Genomic DNA, 20,347 nt, shown 5'->3' on the forward strand with positions numbered 1-20,347 from the left:
AATTTTTCGTAAAACAAAACATTTCATAATTCGTTTTTGTCATTTACTAGCAACATAATCATATATTAGTATGCAAAACAAAGATCAAAAGATACACATTTTAGAAATGATTCGATATTTAAAATAATAGTATTGTGCAGTTAATGAAGGGGGTAAATCATTTACATCATTACAAGAGATAAACATGAGTGCTTAACACCTTTGACGCACTAAGGATAACCCCCTTGCATTTACGAGGATCATCCTTCTAGTTCGATTACAAGTTACTTTAATTTAACTATGTTTGGTTACATAGATCCTTTTACGACGGAGTGGTCACTATAACAATACAGTCTTTTGAAAAGAAACTCTCTCTCTCTCTCTCTCTCAAATGATGTGAATTAAAGAGACTCGGATTACCAATATGATGGCATTAGACCCTGGATCAGCAATGATGCCATGGGCCTTTTTTTAATAATGTGTTCAACTTGGTAATGGGAGCATTAGCAAGTTGATCGACTTCTCCTCCGAGGTCATTCGAAATATATGTGGCTTCTTTCAATCTTGAAATTTATTATGTTGAGTTGTTCTTCATGAAATCAACTCATGTAATTAGATGGTTAGAGGGAGGATGATACACTCAACCAATATGAGGTCAACTTCAAACCACCAGGGTTACCCAATATATGTCTGAACACGTTAGATGCCACTCTGTTTTGTCAATGACTTGAAATGCTCACTTTGTGTGCTGCATCTGACTAGCTTCCACATGGTACAAAACAAGAAAGAAAACAAACTGCCGTCCATGCCCAAGCGAAGAAAAAAATACAGGGATACACATTTTGTGTTTATAAGAATTTCCCCCAGAAAAAGAGGTAGTTTCCTTTCTAAAAAAAAGAAGGGACGTGGTAATTGTAAGTAGTCTTAAAAGAAATTTGGAGTCAAGTGACGACCCCCCCCCCCCCAATTGGATTGAAATCTCAAGGCTGGATTGCATCTTCTACCTCAGGTCATCTTTTGCCCTAGCTTCCTGCGGCCACCATTCTCTTGCCGTCCTCCAAGGCCATCCAGGCCACCTCCCACCGCCACCCGTGACCGATGGCACTACTGGCGTCCTCCTGGCACACCTCAAGCTGCCACCTCTGTAAGTCCACAACCCCCCCCCCCCCCCAATTGGATTGAAATCTCAAGGCTGGATTGCATCTTCTACCTCAGGTCATCTTTTGCCCTAGCTTCCTGCGGCCACCATTCTCTTGCCGTCCTCCGAGGCCATCCAGGCCACCTCCCACCGCCACCCGTGACCGATGGCACTACGGGCGTCCTCCTGGCACACCTCAAGCTGCCACCTCTATAAGTCCCCCCCCCCCCTGCGGCCATCCCTCTAACCTCCGACCTCTTCTCCAACTCCAGCAAACCCCTTGACACTCCAGGCTTGGCCACGCCGGCGATCCCACACCTCATTGGTGCTCGCCACAGCGCCCATGTCTTTGCCTTGATGTTCCACTCAGAAATCGACTAATGCGAGATGGTGGCAACTTGATAATAGCAAACATGAAAAAACAAAGTAGCTACAAGCATATAACCTTCAACTTAAAAATATATATTAATTGAATGGCTAGAAGGGCTGTGACACACTTAACCCATGAGGGGACGAATTCAAACCCTAGATTTACCGACATGTATGTTTGAACACGTTACATGCCACTTAGTTTTATCAGTAACTTGAAGTGGTCACTCTTGTGTGCTAGATCTGACTAGTTCCACATAGTTTAAAACGAGAAAAGAAAACAAACTGGCGTCCATCATCCGGCGATGACAAAAGTACATAAATACTCCTTTTGTGTTCACAAGACCTTTTACGAAAATGAGGTAGTTTCCTTTTCGGAAAAAGAAAGTCACTAAAGCTAAAAAGACATATTCTACGTCGCAGAAAATATATTAGAGCATAGCAATATTTTGGCAGTCTTTATTCCACTTCGCTTGTCTGATTCCTCATTGGCATAAATTTTAGTTCATTTTGTTCCACCCGCTGACATGTGGGGCCTACATGAGTAGAAGGTGAGGCACCACTATCTAGCATGTGGATGTTTGACCATTCAAAGGAGTGCCACGTAGACAAAATACCAAGCCTTACGATGAACATGAGCCGTATTTTGTTAGGATTTAATTTATTTTAACCCCTAATTTTCATTTTTTTTACTTCTAAAACTTTTATTGCAAGGTGATCAAAGTAGCATCATTTACAAGGGAAGCAGCATTCTCGGTGGGTGGTTTATCCATCCACCCAGAACACACCTTACTCCTAGCAAGACTAGCTAGATCATGGGAACACGATTTGCCCACCTAAGAATATGCTCAAAAATAATTTGTGGGAATCACAGGCAATATGATACAGTAGTTATCATCAAAGATTGCTGCCGCATTTCCAAATGATCGTCCGCCATTCTTCATCTTCTCAACCACTTCAACATTATAAGAATTCACTTCTACTCCCTCCGTTCCTAAATATTTGTCTTTCTAGACATTTCAAATGGGCACAACATACGGATGTATGTAGACATATTTTAGAGTGTAGATTCACTCATTTTGCTCCGTATGTAGTCGCTTGTTGAAATCTCTAGAAAGACAAATATTTAGGAACGGACGGAATATTTGGTATCTTCCGCAATTCTTCATCGTCTCAGTCCCTGCTTATTTTCTTTATTAGCAACGCGGCTACTATTTGGCATGTCGGTTGCTCATGCCCCTTTGTACAGGCACCCCTTGGAGGCACCCTCTATAATCCTATATAAGGCATCATCATCAGTAGAGATTAGACACAGTTTTATTATTGTACTATTTACTGTCTTTCTTTTACTTTCAACATTGTTATCAGCACGCTCTACCGAGAGAGATTTTGGCATCACACCAGTCAGCGGCAGCGGCTACGCTCAAACGACGACGAGACCGTCATACACGGACACGGACATAATTCAACGCTGAACCGTAAATTTGCTCCAGCATCTATATACGGACACGGTTGCAAGAGTCGACCGTCCAACACTATCCACATGCATTTCAACTATTATTTGAAACAACCCGACGAAATTCGTGCAAACACGATCGGGCATCTTACATAAAAATGTCGATATTTTGACCCTTTAACTAAAAAGAAAAAAAAATCCCAAACCCTATATCGGACTACCAACTTGTACGCGTAGCCGCCATGTCCTGCCACACCGCCGTCGCCGTCCCCATCGTCCTCGTCTTCGTCGTCGCCCCTCCAGCGACGGAGGGCGTGAGGGCCGCAACAACCTTGTCCTCCCGCTCCACCTCCTGTCGTACGGTGTGGAGTGCCATCGCGGCCATTGCCGACGGCGTCAGCAGAGCCCTGGTGGCAGCCTTGCCCTTGCCGGCGTCGGAGGCCTCGCTACCACTCCTCGTCGTACTTGACGATCTCCGTGTTGAGCTAGCGGTGGCGCCCGACGTCCGTCTCATTGGTGGTGACGGAGCGGTCGAGGGCCCACGCGGCGATGAAGTTCGGGTCTTTGCGGAACCATTCCAGTGCCGCGTCGGCCTTGGCGAACGAGGATCGACGGGCGGCGTTGCGCTGGTCCTACCGCACCCGATGACGCGTTGTGCGCTCCTCCTCCAAGACAACGACGGCCCTCGAGCCCGAGGGACCGTCGACACCGCCGCCTCTGAGGTAATGAAGGATGCGGCCACGTGCCTTCCTTATCGCCAGCGGCAACTCCTCCTTGACGGCTTGGCGGCGGTAGTAGCGGGGCGGCGAAGCAGGCCCGTCAACGCGCGTGAAACGGATGTGCACCGATGGCGGTCTGGCCTAGTCCTTAATGTGGGGGGAGGCGGGCTCCTCGTTGACCCACCGGGGTGGGGACGCCGCTTCGGCTTGACGCGGTAGCGCGACCGGGGTGGGGACGCCGCTCCGGCTTGACGCGGTAGCGCGACCGGGGCGGTGGGTCCTCTTGACCCGCACCAGCGACGGTGGCGCTCGGCCCATCTGACGGAGCGAGCGCTCCATCATGATCTCCATCTGACGGACGAATTCGTCGTCCGTTAGAGCTGCCTCTGTTGCTCCGGCTGTTGCTACAGCTTCTGGTCCTCCTTGCCGGAGGAGCCGGCCGGCGTGGATGCCGAGGGGCTTGGAGAGCGCGGGCGGGGGCGCCATGGTCCACCGGAGGATGAACTCCCTATGCCACCGCCAGCCGGCGCGGACCACCACGACTTCGGTGTCGCCGTTGTAGACTTCTAGGAGGAAGTTCTCAGAGAGGTAGAGAACGGGCTCGGAGAGTAGGAAGGGATCAGAGAGAGGAGGTGTGGATGTGCATCGCCGGAGTAGGGCTTATATAGCCATAGCCAGGCCAGACGAACGGGCGGCCAGCCCGCTTTATTGTGGCGCAGTGGCCGGGGTTGGTTTCTCTTGACACGGCGTCCGCATTGAAGCGGAGATGCTCGAGAGGCCGCGTCCGTCAGCGCCGCCTTCACGTCCAGTGGTGTCGCTCGGCATCAATGCCGAGCACTGCATGCTATAGGCCAGGATGAATGCGGCGCGCCAAGCGGCGCGGGCGTTGGATGGAAAGCGCGGGGGAGCAGGTGGGGTGTTTCGGGTGGGCCAAGGCGGTAAGATGCGGGCATGGCAGCGGTCTGGACGCCCGCATATCCCCCACTTTGTCTCTAGTTTGCGGGGGAAAATGCGTCCGGACTGCCATACAGGTTCATGTTGTATGGCACAACACGTCCGGATGGTGTTGTCCGGACGTATGCGGGCGGTTCGAGGGTCCTTATTGAAGATGCCCTTAGACCTTATACAATGCTAGATGCTTAAGAATATGCTTAGAAAAATAAACTGAGTTTTTTAAAAGCATGAGTGTCTACCTCTACAGAAAAGACGCTTAATTAAGTATATATTGTCTACAAATAAACACTGATGCTTAAAAAAATACTAAAAGCATGAGTGTGTATCTCTATAGTTAAGGCCTACTTCTGTTCACAGGATAGAGAAGTTGTAGGAATAGGAAAGCCATAGGACATCTTAAAGCCTATGAATTGGAATAGGAAAAAGATGCCCTTTGATTCACATCATAGGATTTTTTCCGTTGAGGCTAGGCTAATATTTATTTTCCTATGAAATGTGAAGGATAAGAAGAATTCCTCCATAAAAATAGAATTATATTCTTATAAACCAAAGAGCTCTAAAGAACTTTTTTCTATAGAAATCTTATTCTATAAAATTCCTACAAAACAAAGAAGGCCTAAGACTGGTCATAGTGGGGAGTAACTTAGACTAGTGTCAGACACTAGTCTAAGTTACTACCTTAATAATGCAAAGTAACATAATAGTAGTATCATAGATGACTTCATTTATTAGCTCATAGATTTATCTTGTTTTGGAAAGCGCTATGTTACAGTAATATATTATGTCACCACCTCTCATTAATTACTTGCCACATAAGCAGAATTTTCTCGAAATGCGCTATGTTACTAGCTAAGTTACTCTCACTATGACTAGCCTAAGTGTGCTGGCTAGTCATAGTGGGGAGTAACTTAGACTAGTAACATGCATATGTTACTAGTCTATGTTACTATCTCTATAGTGCATAGTATCATAGATTAGTATCATAGGTGGTCTCATTTATTGCTATGCATGATATATAGTAGCATCACATTTATTATATTACGGTATCTACCTAGTATGTTACTATAACCATATCTTTCTTCTTTAATTGCCTGCCACATAAGCATGTTTGCGAGTCGCAAGTGCATGATACTACTTATGTTACCCCACTATGGCCAGCCTTAGGAGTATTTCTCTGAGACTACCCACAGTGGGAATAACATAGGTAGTAACATCACACATATCTAGGTTAAAAATAGATGAACCGTAAATTTGCTCCAGCATCTATATACGGACACGGTTGCAGGATTCGACCGTCCAACACTATCCACATGCATTTCAACTATTATTTGAAACAACCCGGCGAAATTCGTGCAAACACGATCGGGCATCTTACATAAGAAGGACGATATTTTGACCCTTTAACTAAAAAGTAAAAAAATCCTAAACCCTATATCGGACTACCAACTCGTACGCGTAGCCGCCATGTCCTGCCACACCGCCATCGCCGTCCCCATCGTCCTCGTCTTCGTCGTCGCCCCTCCAGCGACGGAGGGCGTGAGGGCCGCAACAACCTTGTCCTGCCGCTCCACCTCCTGTCGCGCGGTGTGGAGTGCCATCGCGGCCACTGCCGACGGCGGAGGCGGAGCCCTGGTGGCGGCCTTGCCCTTGCCGGCGTCGGAGGTCTCGCTAAGAGACCACTCCTCGTCGTACTTGACGATCTCCGTGTTGAGCTAGCGGTGGCGCCCGACGTCCGTCTCATTGGTGGTGACGGAGCGGCCGAGGGCCCATGTGGCGATGAAGTTCGGGTCTTTACGGAACCATTCCAGTGCCGTGTCGGCCTTGGCGAACGAGGATCGACGGGTGGCGTTGCGCTGGTCCTACCGCACCCGATGACGAGCTGTGCGCTCCTCCTCCAAGACAACGACGACCCTCGAGCCCGAGGGACCGTCGACACCGCCACCTCTGAGGTAATGAAGGATGCGGTCGCGTTCCTTCCTTATCGCCAGCGCCAACTCCTCCTTGACGGCTTGGCGGCGGTAGTAGCGGGGCGGCGAGGCAGGCCCGTCAATGCGCGTGAAACGGATGTGCACCGATGGCGGCCTGGCCTAGTCCTTAATGTGGGCGGAGGCGGGCTCCTCGTTGACCCACCGGGGTAGGGACGCCGCTCTGGCTTGACACGGTAGCGCGACCGGGGCGGTGGGTACTCTTGACCCGCACCAGCGCCGGTGGCGCTCGGCCCATCTGATGGAGCGAGCGCTCCATCATGATCTCCATCTGACGGACGAATTCGTCGTCCGTTAGAGCTGCCTTCGCTGCTGCGGCTGTTGCTACAGCTTCTGGTCCTCCTTGCCGGAGGAGCCGGCCGGCGTGGATGCCGAGGGGCTTGGAGAGCGCGTGCGGGGGCGCCATGGTCCACCGGAGGATGAACTCCCTATGCCACCGCCAGCCGGCGCGGACCACCACGACTTCGGCGTCGCCGTTGTAGACTTGTAGGAGGAAGTTCTCAGAGAGGTAGAGAACGGGCTCGGAGAGTAGGAAGGGATCAGAGAGAGGAGGTGTGGATGTGCATCGCCGAAGCAGGGCTTATATAGACATAGCCAGGCCAGACAAACGGGCGGCCAGCCCACGTTATTGTGGCGCAGTGGTCGGGGTTGGTTTCTCTTGACACGGCGTCCGCATTGAAGCGGAGATGCCCGAGAGGCCGCGTCCGTCAGCGCCGCCTTCACGTCCAGTCGTGTCGCTCGGCATCAATGCCGAGCGCTGCATGCTATAGGCTAGGATGAATGCGGCGCGCCAAGCGGCGCGGGCGTTGGATGGAAAGCGCGGGGGAGCGGGTGGGGTGTTTCGGGTGGGCCAAGGCGGTAAGATGCGGGCATGGCAGCGGTCTGGATGCCCGCATATCCCCCACTTTATCTTTGGTTTGCGGGGGAAAATGCGTCCGGACTGCCATACAGGTTCATGTTGTATGCCACAACACGTCCGGATGGTGTTGTCCGGACGTATGCGGGCGGTTCGAGGGTCCTTATTGAAGATGCCCTTAGACCTTATACAATGCTAGATGCTTAAGAAGATGCTTAAAAAATAAACTGAGTTTTTTAAAAGCATGAGTGTCTACCTCTACAGAAAAGACGCTTAATTAAGTATATATTGTCTACAAATAAACACTAATGCTTAAAAAATACTAAAAGCATGAGTGTCTATCTCTATAGTTAAGGCCTCCTTCGGTTCACAGGATAGAGAAGTTGTAGGAATAGGAAAGCCATAGGATATCTTAAAGCCTATGAATTGGAATAGGAAAAAAGATGCCCTTTGATTCATATCATAGCATTTTTTCCGTTGAGGCTAGGCTAATATTTATTTTCCTATGAAATGTGAAGGATAAGAAGAATTCCTCCATAAAAATAGAATTATATTCTTATAAACCAAAGAGCTCTAAAGAATTTTTTCTGTAGAAATCTTATTCTATAAAATTCCTACAAAACAAAGAAGGCCTAAGACTGGTCATAGTGGGGAGTAACTTAGACTAGTGTCATGCATATGACATTAGTCTAAGTTACTACCTTAATAATGTAAAGTAACATAATAGTAGTATCATAGATGACTTCATTTATTAGCTCATAGATTTATCTTGTTTTGGAAAACGCTATGTTACAGTAATATATTATGTTACCACCTCTCATTAATTACTTGTCACATAAGCAGAATTTTCTCGAAGTGTGCTATGTTACTAGTTAAGTTACTCCCACTATGACTAGCCTAAGTGTGCTGGCTAGTCATAGTGGGGAGTAACTTAGACTAGTAACATGTATATGTTACTAGTCTATGTTACTATCTCTATAGTGCATATTATCATAGATTAGTATCATAGATGGTCTCATTTATTGTCATGCATGATATATAGTAGCATCACATTTATTATATTACGGTATCTGCCTAGTATGTTACTATAACCATCTCTCTTTTTTAATTGCGTGCCACATAAGCATGTTTACGAGTCGCAAGTGTATGATACTACTTATGTTACCCCACTATGGCCAGCCTTAGGAGTATTTCTTTGAGACTACCCACAGTGGGAGTAACATAGGTAGTAACATCACACATATCTAGGTTAAAAATAGATGATGTGGCATGCAATAAAAGAAGAAAGAGATGAAAGTGGTAACATAGCTAGTTACTATTAGTATGAGTAACATCACATATGTCAAGGCAAGATGTGTCTATAGCCTAATAAATGAAGTGCTCCATGTTACCACACATATGTTACTCCCAATATAGAGGTAGTAACATAGACTAGTAACATGTCTATGTTATACTAGTCTATGTTAGAGCAACTCCAATGGGGCGACCCATTTCGTCCGCGGCCGTCCGTTTGGGTCGGCGCGGACAGAAAAGGCGGCCCAACGCGCCGACCCAAACGGACGCGCGTCTGTTTTTCGTCCGCGGGCGACTCATTCACGGCTCATTTTTTAGCCTGATTTGCGTCGGCACGGACACGCGACGGACGCGCGCGCGCTCGCCTACTCCTGTCCCCGGGCCAGCTGGTCTGTGGCACATTGGCCTCCCGTCTCACCCTGCGGCCAACAAAGAACCCCTCCCGCCTCCTCCGTCGCCGACGCCGCAGCCCATTTTTTCCGGCGACTCTTCCAGTTGTCGTCGCCTCCACATCCGCCCAGCAACGCCGCCCCCCCCCCCCCCGTCGCCCTCCGCCGCCGTTTTTGCCGCCGGGGAGCAAACTGCTTCCCGCCGCCGCTTCCCCCACCGCACACCCGCCCGCGACCAAGAAACCGCCTCGCCGCCCCTGCCACATCCGACCGGCACGCTCGTCGGATGCTGGCAGGGCAGCTAGCTGGTCTGTGGGCGCCGCGACTCCCCTCGCCGGCCGTCTCCTTCGTCGACGCCCGCAAGCTGTTCGACAATTTGCCAAGGTACGAAATGGACTCCGCCGACGAGTTCTTTTTCCACAATTTCCTTTGCGACTCCGACGATTCGTCGTCCGACGACGAGGAGGAGATATTGGCTGCCGTGTTGGTCCATCACCACCTCAACAGCCAGCGGCCGTTGTTTCGTGGCTCCATTTCGGGCCAACTTCCGGCGTTGAATCGCAACCGAAAGAGCGGGCATTTCCTTCTCTTGAAGGACTACTTTGATACAACAAACCCGTTGTTCAAACATCACAAATTCCGCCGCCGGTTCCGTATGAGTAGACATGTTTTCAACCTTATTAGAGAGGAAGTGGTCGGCTATGATGACTACTTCGAGTGCAAAGAGGATGCCGTCGGCAAGATTGGTTTCTCCTCTTATCAGAAATGCACTGCCGCCATCCGAATGCTTGCATACGGAGTGCCTGGTGATCTCATTGACGAGTACGTCCGTATGAGCGAGTCTACATGCCTAGAGTCCCTGTATAAGTTCTGCAAGGCTGTGATTGCTGTGTTTGGCCCTGAGTACTTGAGAGAGCCGACAGCTGTAGATACAGCCCGTTTGCTGGCGATGAATGCCAGCAGGGGCTTTCCGGGAATGCTTGGCAGCATAGACTGCATGCACTGGGAGTGGAAGAACTGCCCTTCTGCTTGGCAAGGGCTGTATAAGGGACATGTCAGGGCTTGCACTGTCATGCTAGAGGCTGTGGCGTCTCAAGATCTCTGGATGGCACTCTTTCTTTGGCATGGCTGGATCACACAATGATATCAACGTGCTTCAGCGCTCGCCGGTGTTTGCTAGGCTTGCCGAAGGCAACAGCCCACCGGTGAACTTTACTGTCAACGGCCACAACTACGACAAAGGGTACTATTTGGGCGACGGTATCTATTCTCAGTGGACCACTATTGTCAAGACAATACCCAACCCTGTCGGAGAGAAAAGGAAAAGATTTGCCCAAGAGCAAGAGAGTGCTAGGAAGGATGTCGAGCGTGCCTTTAGTGTTTTGCAATCTCGATGGGGCATCGTTCGGTATCCTGCTAATACTTGGAGCACGCAGAAATTATGGGAGGTGATGACTGCTTGTGTGATCATGCACAATATGATCGTAGAAGACGAGCACCCGGAATGTCTATACGATCAAGGCTTTCAGTTTCAGGGTGAGAATGTTGTGTCTGAGCATGGAGTAGCGGCAACATTTGAGCAGTTCACTCAGTTTCATGAAGACATGCGTGACTGGGAAACTCACGTGCAACTGCAAAATGATTTGGTTGAGCATATGTGGACTCATGTTGGCAACGAATAGATGTATCTTCTTTTATTTGTTTGCAAAACTATGTGAAACATTTTTATTTATATTTGGCTTGTAAGACTATACTATTTATTTGGGCGGCCAGACTATTTGGCTTGTTCAATATTTTTCATTTCACAATATGTTTGAATGCAAATCAATGTGAAATTGGGCGGCCAGCCGGCCACTCCTGCACATATGGGTTGGCGCGTTGGGCGCGCTGCCGACCCATATCAAAAACAGGGCGGACGCCGGGCGGGCGGCCGACCCAAATGAATAAAAAGCGGACGAAATCGCCGTCCGTTTGAATCGGCCCGTTGGAGTTGCTCTTACTATTCATTGTGGCTAGTCTAAGCACCCCGGTAAACGTACAAGGCCTTAACTCTAGTGAGCTGTGGCTTCTGGGTGCTCCGGGGCCGGAGGGATGGCACGGCAGTGCTCGACACGCGGCCTGGACGCGACGCCGCAAACGCCTGGCTGGCTCGCCAAGCGGTGCGGCTCGCCATCCGTCCGGTGTACGTCCAGAGAGAGGAGGTGTGGATGTGCATCGCCGAAGCAGGGCTTATATAGCCATAGCCAAGCTAGACGAACGTGCGGCCAGCCCGCTTTATTGTGGCGCAGTGGTCGGGGTTGGTTTCTCTTGACACGGCGTCCGCATTGAAGCGGAGATGCCCGAGAGGCCGCGTCCGTCAGCGCCGCCTTCACGTCCAGTTGTGTCGCTCGGCATCAATGCCGAGCACTGCATGCTATAGGCCAGGATGAATGCGGCGCGCCAAGCGGAGCGGGCGTTGGATGGAAAGCGCGGGGGAGCGGGTGGGGTGTTTCAGGTGGGCCAAGGCGGTAAGATGCGGGCATGGCAGCGGTCTGGATGCCCGCATATCCCCCACTTTATCTTTGGTTTGCGGGGGGAAATGCGTCCGGACTGCCATACAGGTTCATGTTGTATGGCACAACACGTCCGGATGGTGTTGTCCGGACGTATGCGGGCGGTTCGAGGGTCCTTATTGAAGATGCCCTTAGACCTTATACAATGCTAGATGCTTAAGAAGATGCTTAGAAAAATAAACTGAGTTTTTTAAAAGCATGAGTGTCTACCTCTACAGAAAAGGCGCTTAATTAAGTATATATTGTCTACAAATAAACACTGATGCTTAAAAAATACTAAAAGCATGAGTGTCTATCACTATAGTTAAGGCTTCCTTCGGTTCACAGGATAGAGAAGTTGTAGGAATAGGAAAGCCATAGGACATCTTAAAGCCTATGAATTGGAATAGGAAAAAAGATGCCCTTTGATTCATATCATAGCATTTTTTCCGTTGAGGCTAGGCTAATATTTATTTTCCTATGAAATGTGAAGGATAAGAAGAATTCCTCCATAAAAATAGAATTATATTCTTATAAACCAAAGAGCTCTAAAGAATTTTTTCTATAGAAATCTTATTCTATAAAATTCCTACAAAATAAAGAAGGCCTAAGACTGGTCATAGTGGGGAGTAACTTAGACTAGTGTCATGCATATGACATTAGTCTAAGTTACTACCTTAATAATGTAAAGTAACATAATAGTAGTATCATAGATGACTTCATTTATTAGCTCATAGATTTATCTTGTTTTGGAAAGCGCTATGTTACAGTAATATATTATGTTACCACCTCTCATTAATTACTTGTCACATAAGCAGAATTTTCTCGAAGTGTGCTATGTTACTAGCTAAGTTACTCCCACTATGACTAGCCTAAGTGTGCTGGCTAGTCATAGTGGGGAGTAACTTAGACTAGTAACATGCATATGTTACTAGTCTATGTTACTATCTCTATAGTGCATAGTATCATAGATTAGTATCATAGGTGGTCTCATTTATTGTCATGCATGATATATAGTAGCATCACATTTATTATATTACGGTATCTGCCTAGTATGTTACTATAACCATCTCTCTCTTTTTTAATTGCGTGCCACATAAGCATGTTTGCGAGTCCCAAGTGCATGATACTACTTATGTTACCCCACTATGGCCAGCCTTAGGAGTATTTCTCTGAGACTACCCACAGTGGGAGTAACATAGGTAGTAACATCACACATATCTAGGTTAAAAATAGATGATGTGGCATGCAATAAATGAAGAAAGAGATGAAAGTGGTAACATAGCTAGTTACTACTAGTATGAGTAACATCACACATGTCAAGGCAAGATGTGTCTATAGCCTAATAAATGAAGTGCTCCATGTTACCACACATATGTTACTCCCAATATAGAGGTAGTAACATAGACTAGTAACATGTCTATGTTATACTAGTCTATGTTAGAGCAACTCCAATGGGGCGACCCATTTCGTCCGCGGCCATCAGTTTGGGTCGGCGCGGACAGAAAAGGCGGCCCAACGCGCCGACCCAAACGGACGCGCGTCTGTTTTTCGTCCGCGGGCGACCCATTCCCGGCCCATTTTTGAGCCTGATTTGCGTCGGCATGGACACGCGATGGAGACGCGCGCGCTCGCCTACTCCTGTCCCTGGGCCCGCTGGTTTGTGGCACATTGGCCTCCCGTCTCACCTTGCGGCCAACAAAGCAACCCTCCCGCCTCCTTCGTCGCCGACGCCGCCGCCCATTTTTTCCGGCGACTCTTCCAGCTGCCGTCGCCTCCACATGCGCCCAGCAACGCCGCCCCCCCCCCCCCCCCCCCCCCCGTCGCCCTCCGCCGCCGTTTTGCCGCCGGGGAGCAAACTGCTTTCCCACCGCCGCTTCCCCCACCGCACACCCGCCCGCGACCAAGAAGCCGCCTCGCCGCCCCTGCCACATCCGACCGGCATGCTCGTCAGACGCGGGCAGGGCAGCTAGCTGGTCTGTGGGCGCCGCGACTCCCCTCGCCGGCCGTCTCCTTCGTCGACGCCCGCAAGCTGTTCGACAGTTTGCCAATGTACGAAATGGACTCCGCCGACGAGTTCTTTTTCTAAAATTTCCTTTGCGACTCCGACGATTCGTCGTGCGATGACGAGGAGGAGATATTGGCTGCCGTGTTGGTCCATCACCACCTCAACAGCCAGCGACCGTTGTTTCGTGGCTCCATTCCGGGCCACCTTCTGGCGTTGAATCGCAACCGAAAGAGCGGGCATTTCTTTCTCTTGAAGGACTACTTTGATACAACAAACCCGTTGTTCAAACATCACAAATTCCGCCGCCGGTTCCGTATGAGTAGGCATGTTTTCAACCTTATTAGAGAGGGAGTGGTCGGCTATGATGACTACTTCGAGTGCAAAGAGGATGCCGTCGGCAAGATTGGTTTCTCCTCTTATCAGAAATGCACAGCCGCCATCCGAATGCTTGCATACGGAGTGCCTGGTGATCTCATTGACGAGTACGTCCGTATGAGCGAGTCTACATGCCTAGAGTCCCTGTATAAGTTCTACAAGGCTGTGATTGCTATGTTTGGCCCTGAGTACTGGAGAGAGCCGACAGCTGAAGATACAGCCCGTTTGCTGGCGATGAATGCCAGCAGGGGCTTTCCGGGGATGCTTGGCAGCATAGACTGCATGCACTGGGAGTGGAAGAACTGCCCTTCTGCTTGGCAAGGGCGGTATAAGGGACATGTCAGGGCTTGCACTGTCATGCTAGAGGCTGTGGCGTCTCAAGATCTCTAGATCTGGCACTCTTTCTTTGGCATGGCTGGATCACACAATGATATCAACGTGCTTCAGCGCTCGCCGGTGTTTGCTAGGCTTGCCGAAGGCAACAGCTCGCCGGTGAACTTTACTGTCAACGGCCACAACTACGACAAAGGGTACTATTTGGGCGACGGTATCTATTCTCAGTGGACCACTATTGTCAAGACAATACCCAACCCTGTCGGAGAGAAAAGGAAAAGATTTGCCCAAGAGCAAGAGAGTGCTAGGAAGGATGTCGAGCGTGCCTTTGGTGTTTTGCAATCTCGATGGGGCATCGTTCGGTATCCTACTAATACTTGGAGCACGCAGAAATTATGGGAGGTGATGACTGCTTGTGTGATCATGCATAATATGATCGTAGAAGACGAGCGCCCGGAACGTCTATACGATCAAGGCTTTCAGTTTCAGGGCGAGAATGTTGTGTCTGAGCATGGAGTAGCGGCAACATTTGAGCAGTTCACTCAGTTTCATGAAGACATGCGTGATTGGGAAACTCACGTGCAACTGCAAAATGACTTGGTTGAGCATATGTGGACTCATGTTGGCAACGAATAGATGTATTTTCTTTTATTCGTTTGCAAAACTATGTGAAACATTTTTATTTATATTTGGCTTGTAAAACTATACTATTTATTTGGGCGGCCAGACTATTTGGCTTGTTAAATATTTTTCATTTCACAATATGTTTGAATGCAAATCAATGTGAAATTGGGCGGCCAGCCGGCCACGCCTGCACATATGGGTCGGCGCGTTGGGCACGCTGCCGACCCATATCAAAAACAGGGCGGACGCCGGGCGGGCGGCCGATCCAAACGAACAAAAAGCGGACGAAATCGCCGTCCGTTTGAATCGGCCGTTGGAGTTGCTCTTACTATTCATTGTGGCTAGTCTAAGCACCCCGGTAAACGTACAAGGCCTTAACTCTAGTGAGCTGTGGCTTCTGGGTGCTCCGGGGCCGGAGGAATGGCACGGCAGTGCTCGACACGCGGCCTGGACGCGACGCCGCAAACGCCTGGCTGGCTCGCCATGCGGCTCGCCATCCGTGCGGTGTGCGTCAGCCGTCGCCAGGCCGATGACGTCCCGCCCTTTGGCTGTGAGTGACGACGCGCCCGTCCTTGGTCAACCCGCCAGCGCGTCCCTTCAGTCTCTGGCCTTCTCCATAAATCCTCCGACTTCCCCGCCTGCTCAAACAAACCCAGCCCAGCCGCGGCGTTTCCTCTTCGTCTACGGCCGTTCCTCTGCTCACGCCTCGACCGCGACATCTATCTATTACCTCTCCATCTCTCTCTCGCGCCGGCATGGCGGAGCAGCTCATCTCCACGGCCGTGCACCACACGCTGCCCGACAGCTACGTCCGGTCGGAGGCGGACCGGCCGCGCCTCGACGAGGTCGTGCCCGACGCCGACATCCCCGTCGTCGACCTCGCCAACCCCGACCGCGCCGCCGTCGTCGCCCAGATCGGCGCCGCCTGCAGCTCCCACGGCTTCTTCCAGGTTAGCCCCAAACTCCCAATTCCCATTCCCTCCGACTTACAAGCCCGCCCGGCTCTCTGTTTTTCCTTTCGGGAAGAGAGAATGGAGGCGCTCTGCTTTGGCTCACCGTGGTCGCGTATGTCTCTGATCGACCGCCAGGTGCTCAACCACGGGCTGCCGCTGGAGGTCATGCTGGCAGCGATGGCGGTGGCGCACGACTTCTTCCGCCTCTCGCCGGAGGAGAAGGCCAAGCTCTACTCCGACGACCCGGCCAAGAAGATGCGCCTCTCCACCAGCTTCAACGTGCGCAAGGAGACCGTGCACAACTGGCGCGACTACCTCCGCCTGCACTGCCACCCGCTCGAGCAGTTCGTGCCGGAGTGGCCAGCCAATCCGCCGCCCTTCAGGTACTCTTCACCCCATTACACTTTAATTTCTTCCCCACCGAAAGAAAGTACTCAAAATTTGTGTCGACGGACCATGCTCCAGCACTGAAAGAAAACAGAGCACCCTTATGGAATCTGTGTTCCAAATTTGATCACTCTGGAAATTCCTTGAAAGTGATTTCCCCTAATTACTTTGGCATTATTTTGTACCAGCACTAGCACTGGTAGCTGTACCAATCAAGTACTCATGCGGCTGCTTTTCTAGCATAGTTGACAATGTTCCAGGCAGCATTACCTAGGTTTTCTTCAACTATAATAAAACACACCTTTTTTGAAATATTTTGTCACTGATGCCAAAGGTGCCAATTTCTTTAGCTTTCCGGCCTAGATTCAACCGTAAACAGACAAAGAAACTGGCACTTTTGTCATGAGTCACGAGACTGATCGCTGTACAAGCAAATTATCAAACAAACTAACAGACTGTACTCTGTACCTGGAACAACCAAGGACGTATTATACACCAAACTAACAAACTATGCTCTGTACCTGGCACAAGGACGGCGTACACAGTGCCAAACTATTGCTAACAAACCATACAGTACGCAGTACCAAACTATTAACAAGCTATACCATGTACCTGAAAGAAAACAACCAACGGCCTGTCCATGTGCTGGAGATGCATTCTCTGCACACAGACAGGCAGGGTTTCCTGCACTCATAAAAGTATTAGTCAGGGCAAAGAAATCAGTAACAAATGGGAGTGGTCCATGCTACAATCGACAGCGCGCACCTAAATGTCCTGCTAGAATCTGGCAAAAAACGTGAACGGGGGGCCTGGCCGGTGGAAAGAGCAGGAGCGACAAGGAACTGGCCAGTTCGGGTGACCTGTCGATATTGCCTCTTCTACTACTTTGCTTATAAAAGGGTGCAATTTGCAGCATGGGCACCAAGGACATAGAACAAAAATGTCACAACGAGACAATGAAATAAGAACCACTTTAAAAAAATTCAAACTGAAAAAAACACACACAGGAGATCACAAGGAAGGACATGATCCATGGAGGTGGTCACACTCACATGACGCGTGTCCAGAACATTTCACCTGCTAAGGATCTAGGATTAGATCTCATGGATGATAGACGACGTCGACGCGACGTCGCAACTTGTTCGTGTGGGGATGGGGGTGGTATCACTAGATGTCATTGGAGGATGGACATGACAGAGGAACTTGGTACCGTAGGGCCGAGATCAAGATAGTCACTGGTACCACGACATGTCCCCACGGAATAGTGTTTAACAGCGACAATTGGCTGCTAAATCATGCGTGAATGAAAATATCTAGCGAGATGCTTCTGTTCATCTCTATCGGAAAAAGATACTCCCTCTGTTAACTAATATATAGGATTGTTTAGATCACTACTTGCTTGTATCCCCTTGATGCTACATTTTGAGTTAATAAAAATGCTATTTTTTGGAAAAAAAATGAGTTGTAACTTGAAAGGTTTACAGATGATTAACCGCAGGCACGTTTTTCATGAACCAGGGATGTCATGAGCACATACTGCAAGGAGGTCCGGCAGCTCGGGTTCCGGCTCTACGCCATGATATCGGAGCGAAACTACTTAGCAAACGACACACGCTGGCCGATTTGGAGACGACACTACATCCAATGGTTGTGCTACAGTTTATCCTCTGCATGGATGGTCTGATTGACAGTGTCGTCCCAAAATCGGCTATGCAGCGTCGTCTGTGTAGCAGCACTCATATCGGAGAGCCTGGGACTGGAGCAGGACTACATCAAGAAGGTCCTCGGCGAGCAGGAGCAGCACATGGCGGTGAACTTCTACCCCAAGTGCCCGTCGCCGGAGCTGACCTACGGCCTCCCGGCTCACACCGACCCCAACGCCCTCACCATCCTGATGATGGACGAGCAGGTTGCCGGGCTGCAGGTGCTCAAGGAAGGCCGGTGGATCGCCGTCAACCCGCGGCCCAACGCGCTCGTCATCAATCTCGGCGACCAGCTGCAGGTGATGCACCAAGTACATACATAGTGTATATCTTTTCATTAAACCAAGATCGATCGGTTGCAGTATTCTAATTGTATATCTTGTTGTAGTTTAGCAGCCTAGTTAGGTGTAGAACACATTGCTAATTGTCTAGAGTTTCGGTATAATATTGTTCGATCTGCTTGAACCGAACTGCACCCACATGATTAGGACAATCTCTTGACAGACCGCACAGCAAGTGTAAACAAACATCAGTAGCCCAACGATTCATCACACTAGTCCATGTGGCATAATACGCTGCACATGGTCGATGGCTTAGGCCAACACATGCATCTTAGTACATTGATAGTAACTGTCCACAAGTTCAGTAAAATATTGTTGGATCTGCTGGAACTGAACTGCATCCACGTACATAATCAATACAAGACAAACCCTTGACCGATCACAGAAAGAAGTGTAAACAAACATGAACTGCCCGTAACCAGTGACGCATGGCATTACGCCAGTCTCGATGCGCCATCGTACCGTGCACATGGTCTATACTCTTTTCTGAACTCGGGGACTCTGACCGAAGTGGTGCTAACTGAAACCAATTTCCACTGTGTTTCAGGCGCTGAGCAACGGGAGATATAAGAGCGTGTGGCACCGCGCCGTGGTGAACTCGGACAGGCCGAGGATGTCCATCGCCTCCTTCCTCTGCCCCTGCAACAGCGTCAAGCTCGGCCCCGCCGAGAAGCTCATCGGCGAGAAATCGCCGGCCGTCTACAGAAACTACACCTACGACGAGTACTACAAGAAGTTCTGGAGCAGGAACCTGGACCAGGAGCACTGCCTGGAGCTCTTCAGAACCTAGTTTCTTTTTCTTTGATATAAAAGAAGCCCATTCTCTTTTCTTTCCCAGGAAAATGGTAAGCCACTCAACAAGGGTTCACCCTCCAGCCCCCTACCAAACACCTTCTCAAAAAAAGAAAAGAAATCAGAACCTAGCTAGACATGGGGAAAAAATCTGGACGTTTTTTTGCCCTTCTTGTTTTCAACCATCGCCATGTTTTGTCGGTCATTTAGGAGTTGTTCTTGCCATATCCTCGATCGACCTTTGTGAACCGATTGTGGCTCTGGCCGTGTGCGTGCATAGGGATGCAAATTTGTAGCGTTCTGGGGTGCCTGTGACCCTTAGTTCAACTGGATGAAGTAAATTATCATAAGTGCTGTGAACTTTTAAATTTAGTTCATTAGGTTGAACTAAAAAGGGTCAGGGTGCGTACCATGATGGAGTTTTTCCTTTTTTGCGAGGGGTACCATGATGGAGTTGATAAAGGCGAAGTTCTTGTTTGAATTATGCGAAAAATATAGTAGCTACTCTTGTTTTTTAGAACGATTTATATCTACTAGTTGTAAGAACTGAAACGGAATAAAGGACTGTTTTTTGTAGCTCGTACCATTATATTGTATCTGTACTGGCTGTATTTTTCTTTATTTAAAGTTAAATAGATACACCCTCCGTCCGGAAATACTTGTCCTAAAAATGGTTATATCTAGACTTATTTTAGTTATATAGATACATCCATTTTATCCATTTTCAGGACAAGTATTTTCGGACGGATCGAGTAGATGATTCTGTTTTCCAAAATCTGTGCATGTGACATATCTTTTGGTTCTGTTCGTCTGTCTATAAGAGCATAATATAATTCTCTATATCTAAATAACTAGCCCCGTTAACGTATTTCTCAGCATGCCACATCATTATGCACCATGCAAAGGAAAGGTCCACCTCAATATGCAATATGCAATAATGCATGAGTATTTTCATTATATTATTACTAATAATTTTAATCAAACACAATGAGGGCCTGTTTGGTTGGCGCCTTCAGTTATGTGGCGCCTGAAGATGGCCCGGCAACTAAGAGCATCTCCACCCCCCAAGGGCCATTTTTTTGCGCCGGCACCCAAAACCGGCCCAGTCGCGTCCCAGGAGCCCATTTATCGCCGGTTTAGCCCGAAACTGGTGCCAGCGGAT

At 49.2% G+C, this 20,347-nt stretch overlaps 1 protein-coding gene across 1 annotated transcript; it reads left to right on the forward strand.

Annotated features, from left to right (window-relative positions):
• Nucleotides 1-15,647: 15,647 nt before the first annotated feature.
• LOC123099004 (flavanone 3-dioxygenase 2) lies at nucleotides 15,648-19,771 on the forward strand. Its single transcript, XM_044521110.1, has 5 exons — nucleotides 15,648-15,959; nucleotides 16,098-16,345; nucleotides 17,868-17,928; nucleotides 18,088-18,351; nucleotides 18,941-19,771. Exons 1-5 carry the CDS (start codon nucleotides 15,765-15,767, stop codon nucleotides 19,181-19,183), a joined length of 1,011 nt encoding a protein of 336 aa, XP_044377045.1. The 5' UTR covers nucleotides 15,648-15,764; the 3' UTR covers nucleotides 19,184-19,771.
• Nucleotides 19,772-20,347: the final 576 nt, after the last annotated feature.

Source organism: Triticum aestivum, chromosome 4D, assembly GCF_018294505.1.
Source record: "Triticum aestivum cultivar Chinese Spring chromosome 4D, IWGSC CS RefSeq v2.1, whole genome shotgun sequence".
Taxonomy (NCBI): domain Eukaryota; kingdom Viridiplantae; phylum Streptophyta; class Magnoliopsida; order Poales; family Poaceae; genus Triticum; species Triticum aestivum.

Bases quoted from the DNA above. Each gene is read 5' to 3' on its own strand.
- LOC123099004 (XM_044521110.1), top strand. From the start codon at position 15,765: ATGGCGGAGCAGCTCATCTCCACGGCCGTGCACCACACGCTGCCCGAC. The intron at 17,929-18,087 runs ATATCGGAGCGA...GTAGCAGCACTC, and splicing joins GGTTCCGGCTCTACGCCATG to ATATCGGAGAGCCTGGGACT. The intron at 18,352-18,940 runs GTGATGCACCAA...ACTGTGTTTCAG, and splicing joins ATCTCGGCGACCAGCTGCAG to GCGCTGAGCAACGGGAGATA.